Source organism: Mustela nigripes, chromosome 5 (assembly GCF_022355385.1).
Source record: "Mustela nigripes isolate SB6536 chromosome 5, MUSNIG.SB6536, whole genome shotgun sequence".
In the NCBI taxonomy this organism is placed as follows: domain Eukaryota; kingdom Metazoa; phylum Chordata; class Mammalia; order Carnivora; family Mustelidae; genus Mustela; species Mustela nigripes.
In genome coordinates this window covers 92,057,670-92,079,702 of record NC_081561.1, presented here as the reverse complement: position 1 = coordinate 92,079,702, position 22,033 = coordinate 92,057,670, and the positions used below count along the sequence as shown (strand labels likewise).

General features: G+C 41.7%; 1 protein-coding gene across 5 annotated transcripts in view; it reads right to left on the bottom strand.

Annotated features, from left to right (window-relative positions):
• Nucleotides 1-22,033, bottom strand: part of UTRN (utrophin) — a 501,914-nt gene that overhangs the window by 437,868 nt on the left and 42,013 nt on the right. For 2 of the 5 annotated variants that reach the window (XM_059400878.1, XM_059400883.1), the window contains exon 1: nucleotides 9,640-10,250. The exons of the other annotated variants lie outside the window; for them this stretch is intronic. In XM_059400878.1, the coding sequence (XP_059256861.1) occupies nucleotides 9,640-9,733 (94 nt within the window). In that variant the 5' untranslated portion in view covers nucleotides 9,734-10,250. Of the gene's footprint in view, nucleotides 1-9,639; nucleotides 10,251-22,033 lie in introns of those variants that run through there. 5 annotated transcript variants of the gene reach the window in all.

The following is a 22,033-nucleotide window of genomic DNA, read 5'->3' as shown; positions in this document are numbered from 1 at the left end:
CTTAATTTATAAACTTTTAACAGTAACTCTTATGGAGGCCTTTGATTAATGAGACACAGTGAATGCAACATAGTAACATAAGATGCCAATCAGGGAAGAAAGAAGAAACTGGGTGAGGGACATAGTGGAACTCTGCGTACCTTCTGCTTTTACATCTCTACAAATGTAAAACTACCCTAAAAGTTTATTTCAAACAAGGTAAAAATAAAAATAATCACATACAGTCTATTTTCATGGGCAGAAAAAGAAGAGAAGCGAATTCTGGTCCATCCCTATTATATCTTCAGTCTGGTATTCTGTTGATTTATAAAACAAAGAAAAGAGGTCGAGAATCATTTGTGTGGCCTTGACTGTGCTGGGTTCCACAGGCTTTCCCTAGGTCTCTGAATGGAATTCTAATTCATTCAACAATAACAACAGCAACAAAAGAAATATCTGAGCAACAAAAAAGTACTGAGAGCTGAGGTGGGTGGGTCTGCGGATGCAAAGACAAAGCAGCAGAGCGCCTGTCTTCAAGGTCACAGTCTAAAGCAGAGGTTCTCAAGCTCGGTTCTCAAGCAGGCACAGAGACCGCTTGAAGAGGTGAGAACACAGGTTTCCAGGCGACACCCTACAGGGACAGACCCCACTTTCAAAAACACTGATTGATAAAACCTGCCATAAAAAGGAACACATCCAGGAATCCCTGAATTTGATCCCAGGACAGAAGCTGTGGGAGCAGAGGAGTGGGGCGTCCAACCCATACCTCAAGGTCATGAAAGAATTCCTGGAAAAGAAGTTAATTGTTGATCACTTAATAGCAGCGTAAACCTTGAGGTCACACCCTGCCTACAGGAGGGATGGCACAGTACCAACAACAGGTACACTGCTCCAGAAAGTCGCTGAACACTGGTCACAAAGTCCCCACCTCCAGCCGCTGGAAGGCAGCGATGCACAGGACCTAACGCGGGCTCCTCCAAGGCTGGAGAAAGGGGCTCTGTCTCACTTCAGTGGTGCCTCACAAAATATGCGGACAGGATTTTAGAGCCTGAAGGGGTGCTGCAGCCCAGAAAACCAAACGGCCTCCCCTTACCTTGTCTTGCCATTTCACGGAAAAAGCTTTTTCACAAGGTAATGGTTTCTCACTTCAGCCTATTAGAGGATGCAAAGTCTACGGCCATGTTGACCCAGGCTGCTTGTCTTCGAGGCTGGTTTTTTTTTTTTCCCCTTTGGGTCTTCTCTATAATCAGCACATCTCATTATCGTCACTGTGTTGATATTTAGCAGCCCTTCACAGATGTCCCTGCCCTGCACACTGCAAGGAACAAATGTCACTTGTCACCCCTGGGCAGTCTGGGGGGTATCATGCAGAGGTCCTGAGCTGCCCATAAGGAGGCTTCAAGCTTCAAACCAGACTTGCAACACCCCAGCAACTACAACAGGACCCAGGAAACAGCAGATCTCTACAAACGTTCTCTCAATCTTTTATTTTGGGATCCTTCTTTTTTTTTCCCCCCTTCTAATTCTTAGACATGTGGCTCACAGGAGGCTGACAGAAAAGTAAGCAGTATTTGATTTAAGAATATAAGCAGATGAGAAATTTTTAGAAAATTACAAAAAAATCGATGCTGACTTTCTGCCTAATACAAACCCACTATGGTAAGAATTGTTCGTCATAAAACACCAGGCACATATTATTTACTGAAGACTTTCAAGTTATGGGAAGTAAACGCCAATTCTTTATTTCAGTAATCAAGAGGTAGATACACCTTCAACATCATTTAATTTTATTTAGATTTTATTACTCTGAGAAATTTTGCAGATTGAGGCCCAGTAACCAATTCAGTGCATACACAGAATACAATCTCAAAGACTTCTTTTTTTGGGGGGAAGGGGTAGTAGTGCACAGTCTTTTGGCCACAAAGTAACTTCTCATCACAAACCATAAGATTCAGGCACGTATTGCATGCAGCACTGGATGTGGTACATAAATAACGAATCTTAGAACACTGAAAAAATAAAATTAAAAAACAAAAGCAAATAAGAACATAAGATTCTCCTTGTAACAGCAGAAGAAATAGGTAGGAAGAAGGTGGATAGATAAGAAGGATCCAGTGAGGGGCGCGTGGGTGGCTCAGTGGGTTAAAGCCTTGCCTTTGGCTCAGGTCATGATCCCAGGGTCCTGCAATCAAGCCCCACATTGGGCTCTCTGCTCAGCAGGGAGACTGCTTCTTGCTTCTCTCTGCCTCTCTGCCTACTTGTGATCTCTGTTTGTCAAATAAATAAATAATCTTAAAAAAAAAAAAATCCAGTGAGAACTGTTTTCTCAACCTACTTGCAAAATAGCCATAACATCCCAGCTTAAAATCTACCCCTACAAAATCCACCATGATCTGTTAAACTCATGAGCAAAGAGAGAATAGAATAGCTGTTTTAAAGCATTTGCATGGCAGAGGTAAAATATTATAAGGATTTTCATTTCATGATGTCTTTCTCCTCTATTCCCAAATGTCCCATAAATCACACACACACACAAACTATGCTTTTCCTTTTCCTGCTGTAATGCTAGTTATTCAGAGTTAGCCATTAAATATTTATTAAAAACTAACTAAACAGTTCTCAGAGCAATGCCAGATCCCAGATTGCATGGGTGGGTTGGAGTTATCTAGAGAGAAAGTGAATCTGCTGGGGAAATAAATTTCTCTATCAAACACAATCCAGGCACTATGAACACCAGAAAGGTAGTTACCGTGTAAACACTGAAGCAGAAGCTAAAGGCACATAATTCAGGAGTAGAACAAGTAAACAGACCAGGTCAAAGCCAGGAGACTCTGGCAGCACTTTCTTAGCTAGGGGCTACTGGGCCAGGAGAAAAGGGTCAGGATTGGCGTACAGGAGGAGCTGTCTCTCAGAGGGCCAAGAAGACTGCTATCTGATGAGACATTTCCATTGATGATATGCAAGTGACCTGGAAGAATGTGTGCAAGATGCTTATCTTACAACCTCTGTGCATTCCAGCCTCTCACACTATCTGGATCAGTGGCATTAAACTGAAATCTATCATGTTTCCAGACCATTATGACAGTTCTCCTCTATTTGGAGAAATAGTCCTCTCTGCGGTCTAAATAAAGGTTTTTTTATATAAGGTACCAAAAGGCAAATAGGTCATACAGCGCAGAATCATATGGGAGGCTGTGTGCCCTTTACCTCTGCTTGCCTTGCTTGCTTGCAAACAATAAAAACCTTTCTGAACAAATGAAAGTGAACTTTGAAACCAGCAAAACATTTCGGGCACCTTGCCACAAAGATACTCTCCAAGCAACTGCAGGCCATTTGTTGTCATGCACATAGCTTTATATTTCTTGCCACGTACTGGATCTGCGGTTAAGTGAGTCCAGCATAGAATTACAGCCTTGATGCTATGATGTGAAAAATCACTAACAAATCTAGATTGAAGGATGAGGACAAACTGGTCAATATTCAGTTTGATGATGCATAAACTCATGTCTTATCTCTATTTATTACTCATTTTTCCTGGATTAACTTGAAAGGCTCGACTAACAAAAACAGCCACCATTTGCTATAATCCTTCCTGCAATTTGCCTAGTAACGTGCAAGGAATTTTACATGGATATACCGTTAAACAGCCTCACTATCACCATTTTGCAAGTGAGGAAACAGACTCAGGATGCAGGATGACTGGGATTCAAGTGTAAGTCCAACTCCACAGCCCCTTCCCAGAAAGTGTATCATGCTCCACAAATAACATGGGAAAATGAGCATCCTATAGATACCCCTGGGATATACCTCCCTAGGAAAGTCATGTTATTGTTAGAGGAAAATGTAATTAAATTGTGAGGGCACCTCAACAATCATGAGTCTCAGCATGGTCTGGGATGATGATGACTGCTACCACACTGAAGGAGACAAGGAAAAAGACAGAATCTAAATCCAAAGACTCAAACTTCTACCTCAGAGATCCAGAAATCAATTCTGTCTTTTAAGCTGGAAGTTAACTGTCTTCAAACTCAAAAGAAATTCAATTAAGTCATTCAAAATCTGCTGTTTTGTAAGAATTTCCTTCAGAATCGGTAGCAGTTTAAAAAACATAGGTAGCCAAAAAACAGGGGAAAAAAGGAGGAGGGGTGCAATGCATGAAAAAGCAATTCATTGAAGAATTTGTCTGAAGAGCCATTAAACATATGCAGGGAACTTCAATTTCACAGGAAGAAAGGAAGGAAGGAGGGAAAGAAGGAAGGTTGAAATGCAAGTTCGGGCACCTGGGTGGCTCAGTCAGTTGAGCATCAGACTCTTCGTTTCAGCTCAGGTCATGATCTCAGGGTCATGAGATCAAGCCCCGGGTAAGTCCATGCTGAGCCCGGGGCCTGCTTAAAATCCTCTCTCTCCCTCTCCCTCTGACCCTCCCCGGGGACCCCACTTGTGTGCATATGCGCGCTCTCCCATTCTCTCAAGGAAAGCAAATGTAGGAGAACCTGGGTGGCTCAATGGGTTAAAGCCTCTGCTTTCGGCTCCAGTTGTGATCCCAGGACTCTGGGGTTGAGCCCCGCATCGGGCTCTCTGCTTCCCTTACTCTCTCTGCCTGCCTCTCTTCCTACTTGTGATCTCTGTCTGTCAAATAAATAAATAAAATCTTTAAAAAAAAAAAAAAAGCAATTGTAAATTCAAACCTTTATATACTACTTTTCATCTCTCTACACTTCATGGACAGCAACGTAACAGTAACACTTACCTGCCCCCAGTAACTACCTAAATGAACTAAGATACATGTACACATTTCATTACTTACAGCAATTTGTTTTAAGGGGATGCTACTAATGCTGGATGTTTCTGACACTGGTTCAAGAATAAAAACCACATTGCTTGTGGGAACTTGGATATAAAGCTGCACATTTGTATATTCATAGGAAAAGGTGTGGCAGGACAAACAAAACTATTAACAATGGCCATGGATGGGGAAAGGGAATGACAATTTTCTACTCTGTATAATGTTTATTCTGCACTGAATTTTTTTTAGAAAGAAGCTGATTACTTAAGGTTTTTTGTCTTTTTTTTTTTTTAAGGTGCTTAAATACATTATTAAGAATTACATTTGGCGGGGGCGCCTGGGTGGCTCAGTGGGTTAAGCCGCTGCCTTCAGCTCAGGTCATGATCCCAGAGTTCTGGGATCGAGTCCTACATCGGGCTCTCTGCTCAGCAGGGAGCCTGCTTCCTCCTCTCTCTCTCTGCCTGCCTCTCTGCCTACATGTAATCTCTCTCTATCAAATAAATAAATAAAATCTTTAAAAAAAAAAAAAAAAGAATTACATTTGGGGGTTGCCTGGGTGGCTCAATGGGTTAAAGCCTCTGCATTCGGCTTGGGTCATGATCCCAGGGTCCTGGAATCGAACCCCACGTCGGGCTCTCTGCTCAGCAGCGAGCCTGCCTCCCCCCTCTCACTCTGCCTGCCTCTCTGCCTACTTGTGATCTTTCTCTGTCAAATAAATAAATAAAATCTTAAAAAAAAAAGAATTACATTGGGGACCGAAAATTTCTTAGTAAAATGCCTCTCTAACTTGACAGCCACCTCACTGGGAGCCGCCTTTTCGTTTGCCCAGCTCACTATCCGAGTTTCAATCCTCTGCTTTAGACCAAAAGTTGGACCTGTGTTCCTTTAGTCCTAGATTAAAATTTCACTTTGACACAATGGTAAAACTAGGCTATGACTCATCTTCCTCTGCAGAACAATGAAAGTTCTAGTTCGGTGGGAAAAAACTACTTGAGATGCCAGTGCACTGAACTGTTCAAATCAAGGGCAAAATATTGGGGCAGGATCGAGCAAGTCACTGCCCCCAGATTCTATCAGCGTTCCTCCCAGCCCTTGCTCCTACCAGCCTTTTCGATGGCCCTCCAACCAAACCTGGAATTGGCAAATGTTAGAATAGGAAGCACCTGGTGCCCTCGAAATAAAGGTCAAAAGAACCCAACTGTAACGTGAAACGGATCCAGCACCCATGTCATAAGCATACCTTTCAAATAATGCCAAGGAAAAATACAACAAAAATGATGGCAGGGTGCACAGCGTCAGCTTAAACATATTTTAAGCACCATAATGAACATCATCTTTATTTTCCTATGCCTAGAGTCTAGGCATCAGGCAAAGTTCACCATCAACTGACTAGATTTTTATAATTTTTACAGAACTTATTCTTCGTATTTACCTTGAATGTTCGTACAGTTTGCAAGGTGCTTTAAAATGTTCCCTGGGGAATCTGAACTGTTTGGAGACGTAGCTCAGAGGTTCAGTGACTTACACGGTCAATTATAGGGGGAACAGAGACCCTGGTCCATACCTTGAATGGCTGTTCCATACCATATTAGTCATATATCTGAATTTCACCCCAAATTCTTTTATTTCAAACAACTCACTCGGTCCACCCTTCTTTGTCCAGTTTAACAATTTTCCCTCTCCCCTCTGCAAATTATATTCCATCTAGTCTTACAAGCCAACAATACATTTTCTCTATAAACATTAAGATCAGCTGAAAATGTATAAGCCCTGAGAAATTTTCCCAGATTAACTTTACTACACTCTGATGCAGTCAACCAGCAAGTCAGGAAGCCCTTAATATCTGGCATAGATAAACACACTCCTTCCTTCCAAATTAACCCTTGCACATGTCCTTCCAGAGAACCTCCTGGTGGTGTCCCCCACCAGCCCCACCTCCACATTCACACATACAGACACCCCAGCCCCTCATGAAGTTCTTGTTCCAAAATTCTCAACCTGCCTTGCTTCATGAAGACACTGCCAACTGCCAGGCTTGTCTCTTGAGAGGGCTGTTCAGTGTGCCCCAAGGTTAGCTGGTTCCCCTATGATCTCCTCCAGGAGCTTCCTCCCAGATGACAGCTGATATTTAGAGGAGCCACAGTCTAATATAACACTCTCCTACATCAGCACCAACTGGAAACCAAGGGATCCGACCCTCTCCCAGCCTTCCTGTTACTCAGAGGAATTGATTCATTCATTCCCACAAACAGATACTAAGCCTCTCCTGCATGCCAGGCACACAGTTAGGGGCTGGGTACAATGGTGACAAAGGTTCCTTCTTGCCCTCTTCCTGGAGCTTTCAGTCTCACAGGGAACACGTAACATTCCCTTGTGCTTCTCCACCTTGAATCTACGGTAGAATCACTCGGGGTTTTTGAAGAGCTACAAAGTCAAAGCCTCAATCTGCTTAAATCAGAACCTCTGGCTGTGGGGCTTCAACACTGGTGATTCTAACATGGAGCCAAGGCTGCGGATATTTTAACCAACTCATCTCAAAAGGAAACGGCTGACATAGAGTCCTGACAGCCACCAAACAAGCAGGAAGGATGGTGAGAAAAGCTGGGCCTCCCAGCATGGCTTCCTGAGCAGGGCAACTTCTAGACATAAATCATCTGTGCATTACTAGATGCCTGCCAGCCATAGAACAGCACCAAATAATTTTTTATGTCACATTTCAAGACTGTTTTTTAACTTTGGTCTCCCTCAATTAGATTATTTTTAACATTTGATCATTTGTACACAGACATCAAGTTTAAGAAAAGGAAAAGAATTATGTCACAAAAGCTTTGGGTTAATATTGTAAAATAAAAATATTCAATATCAAAGACAGACAGATGATAGATACATAGATAGATAGACAGCTATAGAAATTCAGATTTCAACTTACCCTATTTTTTCCCTGTTGTATCTCAGCAGATGGCTGGGAGGCAAGTACACTGGGTTTTCCATTCCAGACCAGACCATAGACCAAAGGATCAGCAATTTCAAAAATAACACTGAATAGCTAATTTTGAGCAAATATGTATCTAAAATTCCCTCTACTGTATACCTTCTTTTTTATTATTCCCTTTAAATTCTGCAACATCTTTTGCATATCAACTCTTTAGAGTCAAAAGTTTAACATAAAACACAGTTTTATTCTTTCTACCTCACTTCAAGTTTGTAAATACAGAATTCACCCCCCAAAAAAAAAATTCATCCCAAATTTTAATGTTATAAAAGCTGCTCTGAAAATCAAAAAAGGCCATGTGGTACAATGAAATAGATCATCCATTAAAAATGTATTTTTTGTATTTTTATTTCTAACAAGAACACTAGAGATCTACGCAGCAAATACAAAAATATTCAGTTCACCAAAAACCAGTGAGAAGAGAGCCTAGGCCTTTGTGGAACTAGAAATCAAGTACACATGGGTTTGCTATTGTTTATTAAAAGAACATGCCTTGAAAATGTTTGTTTCTAATGGTTTCACTTTTCCTAAAGCAACTGGAATGGTCAGAGGGCAGGAGAGAATGCTAGCTAAATGGACCAGAATTCATATTTAAGCTACAGTCTACTCCGTTTAAAGTGTGCTTACTATTTTAAGATTTGTTTGTATTTTTCTCCTGTCGTTTGATTTCACCACCATAGTTACTTGGAGCCCTTCCTTTGCAGCAAGACAAGCCGACTGTGGGGACTATTAATGCCAGAGGAAGAAGATTAACTCAGAGTCCAGAGATATCTTGGAAAGGCCGTGATGCCAGACCTTTCCTTTGCAAGGGGTTTTAATTCTGGTCCCTGAACAGTATTTTAATTTTCAGTTGAGAGCATGTTATTCTTTAAGTAAGAGAGAAAAGTAACAGCCAAAGAAATGAGTAATAGCCCGCTGATCTCCTCTTACACTTGGCCAAGAAACCAAACTGACTAAGAAAATAGGGACTGCTCCAACTATTTAGTTTAAACATGCCTACCAGCACTGACCACCTCATTCCCACGGAGTTAGGAAGGAAAACAACAAGAGGTAAAGAGTGATTCCAAAGGGAAGAAACACATATTGCAAAAATTCTAACCAGCCTGAAAGTTTTCCCACAGTGACAACATTCAAGCATGAATGTGAGGTCAAACATACCCATCACTTGAGTTTTGTTCCTTTTTCTCAGAGAGATTATAAGACTGGTACATGAATATATGCATTATACAAGATATGGACCTCTGACCCGATCAGGAAAGCTAGGTCACCCTAGAGGTGAACCCCAATGAGAAACGTCCATGACCACATCCAGCATGAAGTTTTGCATCTCTGTTTCTCCTGGACAGCACAGTACTAAAACAAAAACCCCGTCACTTACGGTCCCCTCTCAAAGTACAAATGTCCTCTTCGCCCTTCGATCAGCTCTACACCACATATTTTAAAAGGGGAAATATCTTTTTAGTCGGTACAATAAAACAGGCAGGTACAGCAGGGATGAGCTCTGTCACCACCCAACAGCACACAGGAAAGTTTACACAATAAATAGGCAAACCACGTAATAACCAACTTTGAAAATACAGGGAGGTAAACTGATGCACATTTGTCACAGTGGATTTATAGACCCCTGAGTGCTTCTTCTAAAGAAGCCAGTAAGGGGTAAACAATCACATTCGAAGAGAAGGATGAAGCAGACCAGTCTAGACAAATGTGGTGCCGGGAAGTGCAAACTGGTCTGTTCCCCTCACCAGGCAGGCCCTGCCTTCGAAGCTCTGCTACTTAACAAATCCCGCTGTTCAGTAAGTGACTAGGAGATCCCTGTCTTTGCTGTCGTCCCCTTTTCTAAACCTCCCAGGCTGGGAATCATGCCTGCGGACAGACTTACCTAGTAACTGCTTGCAGGCCTGGAGAGCTCCTGGCCCTGGAAAGTCAAGTCTGCACTTTTTCCAACGAAACGGGGAGGCTGCCGGGCCGCTCATCACCTGCAAGTGCTTGAGTGACGAGGGAAAAAACGATGCAGGGGAAGTGGACAACAAAAGCAGCCTGCGAACTGCACACTGGGATGTCCTGTTTTGGGGTGGCTTTTATTTTTCCCATGAGAGGATCTGACTAAACCGAACCCAGCCTCTTCTGCACACCAGACAGGAAGTTACACTTAGCAGTCCTTAGGTCGTTTTTTTTTATTACGGTTGTTGTTGTTGTCTTGTGTTTTTTTCTTTCTTTTTAATTGTCACAACTCAGGGCCTTTGAATGTTTCTAATCTACTACAAGGAGATTATAACTTTGCTTCCTGTTTTGACAGTGTTGGCTGGTAAGGGACACCTCCACCCACCTCCCTACCTACTGTGGATATATAAATAGAGGCATTTGCCCTGGGTGCCCAATGGGGCTGAAGAGTTTGGTTACATATTAACTATACTTCAAAGAATAAATTGGACTTGTTATTTTCCTTTAATATGCATATATACCTTGGAAAAATGAAATTCAAGAGCATTTCTGCTTAATCCCTTACACACTACTATTGTGGGGGAAAAAATAAGCTTCACTACATAGAGTATAAAATAAGAAGTAAAACTTTTGACTCATATTTTCCAGTCTATCTGATTCTGTGTATGTGCTGGGTTCTCTTGCTCTGCACAGGTTATCCACACACAACAAGTGAGAAAAATCATGACCCATAGTACCTCGCCCTCTTCTTTCTCTCTTCTTTCTCTCCCTCCTGCTTTGAAATAGAAACTTTTCACTTAGAAGCAAAGATTTTCCTATTCTGTGGAATATGTATCTTTGCCAGAGTACACAGGGGCTTAAGGTAAAAGCCATCTCTGTCCCCACTACTGGCTAAGGTATGATCAAGAGAACTTGCCAGGACTTGCCCCACTCTCCTCCTCCTTATCTCTGTGTGTTTCCTAGATTAGAAGCTGTAGGACTCCGGCAAAATACTTTCTAATACAATCTCCAAATCTGTAAAATGGGAGTAGCGGCCCCACCTGTTTCCTCGGATTGTTTTGAGGAGAAAGCCGCCAAAGGCACAGTGCCACAGACCATGCCATATGGTCAAAGCCCAGTTCTTTTCTTTTTTTTTTTTTTTTTTTAAACACAGATTTTATTTGAGAGAGAGAGAGAGAGACTGCACTGTGGGGGCGGGATGGGGGCGGGGCAGAGGGAGAAGCAAATTCCACACAGAGCAGGGAGCCGGACGCAGGCCTCCGTGCCAGGATCCTGGGATCATGACCTGAGCCAGAGGAAGACGCTTAACCGACTGAGCCATCCAAGTGCCAATTCTTTTTGGTAAGAGCTTTATTGACATATAATTCACACGGTATGTAATTAACCCATTTAAAGGACCAAATTCCAGGATTATTACTATAGTCCCAGAGTTAAATGTATCCATCACCACAATGCATTTCAGGACACTTTCACCACCCCAAAAAGCAGTCTCTCTCTGTTTTCTCCCCCACTGGCCAGCCCTGGACAACCATGAAAATCTACTTTTAGGTCACTATAGGCTTTCCTTCCCTGAACATTTCATATAAATAAATTCATAGCATATGTGGACTTTTGTGACAGGCTTCTTCGATTTAGTATGTTTTCAAAGTTCATCTACATTGTAGCATGTATCATTACATCATGTCTCTTGATGGTTGGATGATATTCCATTGTATCAATACCCCACATTTTATTTATTCATTCATTAGATGATGGACATTTGGGTTGTATTTAACCTTTGGCTAATATGAATAATGCTGCTATGAGCATTCACGAACACATTTTTACGTTGATGTGTTTTCAATTCTCTCTATGACTGCTAGGTCATGAAGTAACTCCGTGGTTAACATTTTGGAAGAACCAGCAGAGGTTCTGTTGGTTAGGAAAACCACAGTTTTCCAAAGTGGCTACACCACCCTACATTCCCACCAGCTGTGTATGAAGGTTCCAGGTTACCCACGTAGTAATCAACACTTATTATTATCTGCCTTTTTAATTACAGCCATCCTAGTCCGTATGAACGGACATCTCACTGTGGTTTGATATGCACTTCCCTGGTGGTTACCAAAGCGTAATTTTATCAGCGGTCCAAAAACATCTCCATTCTGTAGGCAGGACTCAAAACTCAAAATACAGAACTACCAGTAAAGCATGGGGACGACTTAAAATGGATACTGGCTACAGTGTGGAAACGAGACCGTATGGTGTCTGGCTTGAACGGTGGCTATTTTCCAACCAGTATGAAAAAGTGTCAACATTTGTAACTGGCACAGCTGTACGGGTTCATACCAGCTAAATAAATGCTGCCCTTTGAATCACATCTCCAGTAAGAAGTTGCTAGAGCAGCTGGCCCTTCTTTCTCTACCAAAGGGCTGCTCAAGAAAACATTTACGATGAAATTCTCAAGGTAAATATGATATTTCAATAATTGGCAAATCATTCTTTCCTTTTGTCTTTCCATCTGTGTCTTCCTCTTAAGTACAAATAGACTCAGGGGTGTCTGGGTGGCTCAGTCAGTTAAGTGTCCTACTCTTGGTTTTGGCCCTAGGTCACAGGATGGAGCCCCATGTGGGGCTCCTTGATCAGCAGAGAGTCTGCTGGAGAGTTTCTCTCTCCCTCTTCCTCTGCCCCTACCCCCCCCAGCTCACTCACTCACACACACACACACACACACACACACACACACTATCTCTCTCTCTAAAGTAAAATAAGCAAAATCTAAAAAATAATAATAATAAGCAAACAGAATCAACTAAAGCAGCCTCTGAATAGCCCTAATTATGTATAAGAAGACATTCTAGACCAGGTATGGCTCACAACTGAGAATCTCACAAATTTTGAAGGGAGCCAAGAAGAACAGGTCAGGATCTAGATACTAGCAATATTTTCCCCTTACCTCTTAAAAATGGGATTTTGGTCAGAAAGATATATGCACCCCTAAGCTTATCACAGTATTATTTAAAATAGCCAAATATGGAAGCAATCTAAGGATCCCTCGATAAAGAAATGGATAAAGAAGCTGTGACATATATAGATATATCATATCTATACTACTCAGTCCTAAGAAAGAATGAGATCTTGCCATCCACAGCCACACAGAGGGACCTGGAAGGTATTATGCTGAGTGAAATACATCAGACAGAGACAGATAAATTCCGTATGATTTCATTTATACGTGGAGCTAAGAAACCAAACAAACAAATAGAAACAGACTCATAAATACAGAGAACAAACCTGTGATTGCCAGAGGGGAGCAGGTGGGGTGGTAGGAAAATTAGGCCAAGGGGATTAAGAAGTACAAACTTTCAGTTATAAAATCAATAAGTCACAGAAATGAAAAGTACAGGATAGGGAATACAATCAATAACAGTGTCATAACTTTGTATGACGACTGATGGTAACTATACTTACCAATAGCAAGCATGGCATAACATACACAATTATCTAATCACACTATGTTGTAGACCTGAAACTAATGTAACAGTGTGTATCATCCATACTTCAAGTAAAAAGGAAATGTGATATGGGGAGGACAGTAATTATTCTAATTCAAAGGAATTATCCGATCTAATTCAAAGAATTACCTAATTTTAAATTCAAAAGCTCTAACTTAAAGAGGTCATTGGGTTTTTTCTAAAGCAAAGAGATTATCTAATCTTATTCAGAGGAATTACAGTTTTTTTCAGACTTCATGTTCCATTTGAACAAATTCATGTACAATGATGTTAACTATCTCTTTCCTAAAACAACCTATTTTAGGATTTTCATTCTCTTGATCCCTATAAAAAGAAAAATGAACAAAATAAAACCTATATAAAATATGACAAAGAAAATACAAAAATGCCATAAGCTTTAAAAATAACTTTTTTCTTTATTTTCCAATATAAGACCTCAAGCCTTACAACATATATTAATAACATGATTCATCCCTCTCCTAAGAAATTTTCCATTTCCCAAGGCAGCTCTATGTAATCCATTGTTTTAGTTATTTCTTGGCCTACAGCTAACTATGAAACTAGCCGCTGAACTTTCCTATGTCAAATAGAACTTTCCATTGTGGGAAATATCTAAAACATTCATATTAAGCTAAGTGGAAATGTCATCATAGCTCAGGAGCAAATATGGCCTGTGTCATCTAGTACAACTTCTAAAGTAGGTTCCATACAAGAAAAGCAAACCATTGATCAAACACAAGCACAAAGCCTCTATCAGAGTTGCTATAAAAACTTGATGGTGAACAAAATCAGAAGCAACGATCAGCTTATCAAAGGCATCTGAAAGTTCTTCTAAAAAGATCTAACAGGGGGCACTTTTTAAAATTGTTTTGTAATATGAGAACCCACTCTATCCACAGACCCTTTCTGCTAGATTACACGTTGACCTCATTTCTAGTTCTTAGGAAATCAATAGACCATTTATGTTGCAAGTATCTGTTGAGGGTATGCACTTTCTTATTCAATCTAGTGTTGACAGCAATAATCAAATTTGGTACATACCACTAGCTCCATTATAGTTCAACAGCAACTGGCTGCCAGCCTAGGTCTACTGTCTCATCGAAAAGGAAAGAAAGGATTGGACTGGAGAGAGAATCACAGAACGAATCAGCTGAAATTCCAGGAGGTGGTATAGAAGCAAGACAGCCACTGGGAGACTAAACTCTCTCTATGGGGAAGGCACACGCCCAGCAGCTTCCACAAGGTCAGGCACTGGTGAGCTGACCTTGCTGTGGAAGGCACACATTTTCTTCAACCTTTCTGTTATCTACAAACCATCTTGGCTTTGAACATCTCATTGTAATGGTCAGTCCTAACTAATGAACCTACATCCAACCTTGCAAAGCAGCAGACAAAATCTAGTGACAAACACACTGTCCAACACCAGGAAGGCCAAGTACAAGTGAACACTGACATTAGAGCACTTCCTGAGAATTCTCTAGACACTACTGGCTTCAATGAGTAATTCTTCCACGTGCACTTGGGCTAGAATCAAACATTTTTCTCAGATCACAAAATGCTAAATTAATCTTCTTATGATAAAAACAAGGTCAGCTTTAAAAATAATTAGAGAGGGGGCACCTGGGTGGCTCAGTGTTGGTTAAGCCTCTGCCTTTGGCTCACGTCATGATCCTGGGATCGAGTCCCACATCGGGCTCTCTGCTTTGCGGGGAGCCTGCTTCCTCCTCTCTCTCTCTGCCTGCCTCTCTGCCTACTTGTGATCTCTCTCTCTGTCAAATAAATAAAATCTTTAAAAAAAAATTAGAGAGGGAGAAGATCTGACTTTGAAATTTTACTGGACTTTCTATTACAGATGTTGAATCTCCAAGAAAACCATGCTCCAACTAATAGATATTCTCCACATAAAAGCAGCAGGGATGATGACGTCATGTCCTGGTATGACGAGCAACTGTTTTTCTCTATCGTAGAACCTGAAACAATTTCAGATTTACCAAAAAAGGTGTAAAAATAGTACCAAGAGTTCTCATATTCCCCTCACCTAGCCTCCCCAGATATTACCATATTACATAACCAGAAGATGACTGTCAAACCAGACAATTAGCCCTTATGCAACACTACGAACTACCCCACAGGTCATGTCCAAATTTCTCCACTGTCCTCTTTTCCTAGGGATTCGTGATTCAGTCCAAGATCCTGCACACAAGCAGCATTTCAAACATCTAGGCTGTGTCCTTTTCAATAAATCATGCAGCATCCCATGAACATTTCTGATCTCTTCAAGAGAGATCATATCTTCTCAAGCTAATGAGGAGGTGTCATCGTTAACTGAGGAGTCTTCCCAGCTGGGAATGTTCTTTTCTTCCACAAGTCTCTTCATATTTACTCTGTCAGTCTTATCAACCTTACCATGTAAACATAAGGTCACACAGAGCTTCACAACCCCTTTTCAAAACCCTTACACCAGTTGTTTCACTGAACTAGAACTTTTCCCACTTGAGCCAAGTTAATAGAGCACAAGAGGGAATATGTTACATTAAAACAAAACAAAACAGCAAGATTCAGAGCAATTTCCTCCCCCAAGCAAACGTATTCATCGTTCTGCAAGAAATATGTGTGTGTCATGAATGGTGAGATAAGGAGAGCTTTTTTTAAAAGCACCCTAGCAATTCAAGTCAGATTTCACCAACAAATGAATTTAGGTCAAGCTCGAGTTTACTGTTAAATGAAGTACAAAGAAAGTACCTTTTGGTGTTCAGAGTTCTTTAAAACTACTCTCACCACACATGAGGGATGGTGGAACTGCTGATGAAATCCATGACCTTTTTCATCTCCTGCCCACCTCAACCACATCCTCTTTCACTCCATCTCCCAACAAAGCCACCTGCAGTGTTCCCTCTGCCTCCAGGCTCTCCTTACACCAATCCACCTTTCCAGAGTGATCTTTCTAAAATATCTACAACTCCCAATGACTCATAATCCTTAAACATTTCCCATGCCAAAAAGGGGGAGGGGGTGGCTATTTCATCATCTTCATGAAGTTTACACAGGTCTCCACCATCCGAACTAACTCCCCTATTTGTCCATACCATCTACACAGCATTACAGAAATGGTATAATCTCTGCCCCTCAAGATTCTCACAGTCGAATTCAATCCCTTTCATATTTTCATCAGAGTAATTATTGTTTAGAATACAACTTTTCTAATAAAAAAAAAAAAGAGTGTTACAGGATATTTTAACTCATTTCTTTTTCTAGCTAGGAAATTCTACCTTCTTTCTTTCTTTTTTTTTTTTTTTTTAGATTTTATTTATTTATTTTGACAGACAGAGATCACATATAGGCAGAGAGGCAGGGAGAGAGCGGTGGGGAGCAGGATCCCTGCTGAGCAGAGAGCCCAATACGGGGTCTATCCTAGGACCCTGAGATCATGACCTGAGCCTAAGGCAGAGGCTTAACCCACTGAGCCACCCAGGTGCCCCTCTACCTTATTTCTTGCTCACATTAAAGATTAACAAAATCCACATGCTGACATGACAAGGATTTTTCACATGACTTTAATAACATCTAAAAATACTCACAACGCTACTGCTGGTACAGTTAAAACAATTACAAAGAGGAAAAGCCAGGAAAACTTTTCTAAAAACAAGCAAAACCAAAAAAGTAACATCAAGGATGGTATTTCATGGGCTGAGTGATTTCTCATGAGACTGCTTTTCCAAAGCACAAAGATATAAATAAAATCTGAAATCATGCCTTTGTTTCCATATTAGTATATTAATGGAATGGAATGCCATTATAATCAACAAAATTACATTAAAGAGAATTAAGCCAAAATGCCCACCACTGAAGCACTTAGAATTTATCCCCAAGCACGCAGAGGCTGACCTCAGATGCAAACTTATAGAACAGGCCAATGAAGGAGGAAAGATATCCTATTTTTTTAAAGTATAGTTTTACTACTAGAATGCAAATAGTCAAAAATACCTACCTAGAATGATGAATTAAGAGAAAAATTCCTAGAAGTTGTATTTGAGGATTAAATTGTAAACGTTCTTACAGTTATCTCAGGAAAACTGTACAGAAGTAATGAGATTCAGAGGTAAGGAAGGAGTACCACCAAATCCCTTAACGAGATGGGTAGAGAGAAGTGGTAGGTGCACATGTCCACTCACTCCACCCAGATAGGTGAGGAGAGGTCTGAATAGGAAACTGGGGTTCCCTCCCAGGGCAGGCCTCCTGCATGTGTGTGTGTGTGTGTGTGTGCGCACACGTGTAGCAGGGTTTCTCAACAATTTATGCTACTTCTAAACAGAAATGGCCACGGCCAGGAATCAACAGAGGTGAAGTCCAGGAGCTGAGGGTCATCTGTGTTAGAAGAGGCTAACGCTACATGGCTGCTGAGTGATGCCAAGGCTTTGTAGCAGCCAGGATCCAGTCTGCCAGGTCAGCATAAGGAGCCCTGCAGGACTGGCTGCTGAAGGCAGAGGTCCCTGGGATGGCCACTCCAGAAGCAAGCATCCCACTCTAGCAGAAGAAAGGAAGGTCATTGCCAGGGTTCTGCAAGGAGCAGGAACAGTTATTTAAGGAGACATCAAAAGAGATGAATAAAACAACACAAACATTTTAAAAGGAAAGTGGAATTTTTAAATGTTATTTTAAAAGGAAGAAAATGGAAGTGATTTTTCTGAATGTTTGCATGTTCTATTTTTATAAATCAGGTGAAAAAGAAATGCTGCCATCCATTAGCACAGTGACTGGCACACTGCAAGGACTTAATAAATGAACACTTCCTGAAAGAGAAAGGAGCTGATGTGGAAGACACTATCAGAGTAGAAGTTAGCAGAGCAGGACAGCAAGAGGAGCCCAGGCCGGCTCTCACATCCAAACGGCACAGCATGTGTGACGGGCCCACCTGATAGAGAAGGGAGATCGCACGGTCTATGCGGGGGGCAAAATGAAAACTTGCAGCACTGGGGCAGACCCCAAAACTGCAAAAAGGGGCTCCACAGGGGAGAAGAGAGCTGTGGCCAGACAAGGACACTTCCAGAAATACAAAGGTGGAATCATTTTTAAAAGTAGAGGCAACCTGCTGGTCCACAGGACAAAGGTCAGCAAATGATTTTGCTTGAAGTGCATCTGCTGGCATGGTGAGGCCGACTTCCCCAGTTTCAGAAGGTTCTAGAACCATCATGCTTCATGAGAACGTATGAAGAAGAGAAGCAGGGGATTACTCTTTATTGTTAGCAATAAAAACATTCAGTGGGAAAAGTGACCTAAGTCACAACCATAGGGCACACCAGCGTACAGATCCAGACGCGGGCCTTAAAACACTTTGCCCCTCTGTCACTTGCAGTGACAATCTCAATCCAGCATCTGCTGTCTGGAGCTCTTAGGCTCTTATGCAAACCTGAGGATGCTGGCCACTCAGGAGATACGGGTATTAACGTGTGTGAATCATCTGTATTTTCCTCCTGCAGCTGATACCACACAAAGATAGTCCCATCTAATTATGGGCACACCCACCCAAACTCCCAACTTGGGAATGAGGTGTCATCACCTACTTGTGACAACTCAGGGCTGAGCATGGGAAGGCTCTGAAGGAAGGATCCAGGTAATCATGAGGCAGAACCCAGGCCAAGGCACTGACCAGGCGTATTTTCAATCAGCTCCAGGATTTCTGAGATGATAGAGTTTCCAAGAGGTAACCAGGTGAGGAACAGAAAAAGCCAGTACTAGTTATCACTCAAGAATTTATGAGCCTCAGCACTTAGCAACAAGGTCCCAGGACCTGAAGCCGGGTTCACTGAGCACCTGCTCTGCTCCACACAGTGCACTGAGAACCAGTTCCCAAGCCAGGCAGAGTGACGCAACCCAAGTGCCACAGAAGGGAGGCTGTGGCACTTGCTATCACTGCGGGGATCGGGCCGAGACACGGAGACAGGCTGGAGCCTGTAAAAAGGGAAAGGAGAGGGCAGAGGCTGAGCAAACAAGGTGGGAGTGATCGCGACAGAAGGCAAGAAACACACAAGCAGCCTATTGTTAAAGCGTTCTAAGAAGTCACAAAGAACAGGGAGGAAGATGGGAGGGTGGAACTTGGAAACAATTCCAGAAGGTACAAAAGAGAAAGCAGTGATCCAGAAATAAGGCAAAACCAAAAGTCAGGCCATCTTATCCCAAGGCAGGCTCTGGTGGAGAAGTGGCCAAGCCCAACTCTGGAGCTCGGGGTCATCTGTGCACTGGTCCACATGAAGCTCAACTTTCCAGAAAATGGTTCCCCTTGGAGAAGGTCCATGAGTAAATCTGTCTATCAACAAAAGTATAAACAAAGCAAATACAGTCAACTTAGTTTTAAATTGAGCATGTTGGACTAAAACATCTCCCTGGAGGTTGCCAACTCAGGAGAGCACTAGAACATGAGAATGTAACTGCTTGGTAAAAACTCACCAGTTTCCGGGACCTCTGAACTCAAGACTTCTTCATGTTTATTTTCAGTGATGCCTGCAAACTTCCTACAAGTTAAGCTGTACCAATGTTTGGTACATCTCTCATTTGAGAGATGAAGTAATGGAGTTTCATGACACCAGATGAAACACAAATTCGCTCTGGACGTTCTCAACTCCAGAACCAGCTCCCAGCCCCACAGCTTTCCCTTCCGGCAGTCGTGAGCCTTGGAAAGCAGCTCCCTGGGGGCAGGGCCTTAACGAACGTGGAGCCCAGAGATTTCCAAGTCCGTTCCCTGAAAGTAAATGATACTATACAGCACTTCCTCTCTTCCTCAGAGCCATAGCCAAAAATCATATGAAACCAAGAGGAAATGCTATTCCTCAATTGCAGGAAAGTTCCAAGTATCAGGTAGCAGCAACAGCTGCTGAAAGCTGGTCCTGCCCCACCCCATCCCAAACTCTGGCACAAACACTGGCCTCTGAATCTTGCTGCTTGCTCCTGTAGGAGTCTTTCAGCAACAGAAGGACCTGACACTTTTGCTCTCGAGGGCATTACAGTCATACCCTGAAGGAAGAAGGCGGTGACTCTTCACATGTGCGACTACCCTGACCCCCTCCACACCGGAAAGAGGGGGGAGGAAAAGGAAATGAAAGCAAGTGACTCTAGGTTCTGGATTTCATACACAAGAATAGCCAACAACAGGTGCAGCGTTCCGGTGAAATTAAGCCTCTCAAAACGCCTCTTGCCTCTGCAGCACAAAGAGCCCAAGCCCAGAAACCCAACATTAGCAATGATGTCAGAAGTGCAAATCATCATCATTTTCTCGCCAGTAGCAATTTTGTAAAAAAAAATTACCAGACCACAAAGTATGTCTCTGCTGACACATGACTTCTTTCACATCGTCCTCTCCCTCGAACAGTTCACTCCAAACTAATTTCAACATTGATCACACCAAAACATTTTTTCACAAAGCCCAGGGACCAGCAGAGCACCTGGGATATAATAGGTAGGCAATATACACTTAGCAAATGAATGACTGAAACAAACAAGCAGGTAAACCAAAAGTTGTCTTCACAAATAAAGATAACCAAAATCGTACCTTCAGAACAGTATACAAATGTGTTTTTTTTCCCATTTCCTCAAAAAGAGAACGGAAGGTCAGATTTGGGAGCCAAATCTCCCTAAAGAACAGATCAGAATTTGCTAACCATCCATCCCCTGGCTGAAGCCAGTATGTCTGTCAGCCACCCGCTGGCATTATCAGACTATGCACAAGGGTTTCTCATTCCAAGGAGGCCGAACGGGGAACACAGTCATAATCACTGGAGCCTTTGGATTTTCCTTTCTTTCAACGTGTCACGTCACACAGCATCTTCCACCTGCCATTACTATAAAATATACAAAATAAATTTTTTTGTGTAATCTTATCTTATCCAATAAAACAAAAATAACCCATAGGTAGGTACTACGTTATGGAACGTGTGCTAAATGTGACGTGTATGAGATAAACAGGAGTACAGATGAGACCTAGCAGAGATGAAGCCACTTTACGGATGATAAAACCTGAGAGAAGGAGCAGAGGGAAATGACATAAGACTGAACCCATGGATGGAGAATGTCTGCCGCACTGATACCATATTGAATAAAAAGAAGACTATCAGTGTGAGAACATCACTGATTTATATAAGATAAAGGGCTTAAATAATGATATTAATTATAAAAATAAAATTTCAGGGCACAGATAACTTAAATCATCAAAATTATCAAATGTCTGAGAACTAAGAAGTAAAAATAAACATAGAGTGTAATAAACCATTGTATAAAATTACCATAAAGAATAAGTCCATTTCGGGGCAGCTAGGTGGCTCAGTAGGTTAAGTATCTGCCTTCTGCTCAGGTCAGGATCTCAGGGTCCTGGGATCTAGTCCCACTCTGTGCTCAGTATAGAGTCTGCTTGGGATTCTCTCTCCCTCTCCTTCTCTACCCTTCCACAGTGCTCGTATGTGTGCTCTCTCTCTCAAAGAAATAAAATAAAACCTTAAAAAGAAAAAAGAGTAAGTCCTTTCAATGCATTTGTCATTCAATTTTTTTAAATTAATGAAAATCCCTTTAATTTATAACCTAAGTAATCCAAATAGAATGCCTCTTATCCATATATATTCAATTTAAAGAATGCTAATTTTTTTCAAGTCATTCCTTCCAAGATGCAAAATAACTCTACCTTCTCTTATCTCTTAAAGGTCCTGAAAAAAACTCTTAACTAAGATGCCTAATTAAGAATTACTTCAAATTCAAGGAATAAACTGGAATAGCAAGAATATGAAGAGTGCTTTGTTTTTTAAGTGACATCTGTCCATGCATGCACTCATTCATTTGCAAGGATCTACCATCCCC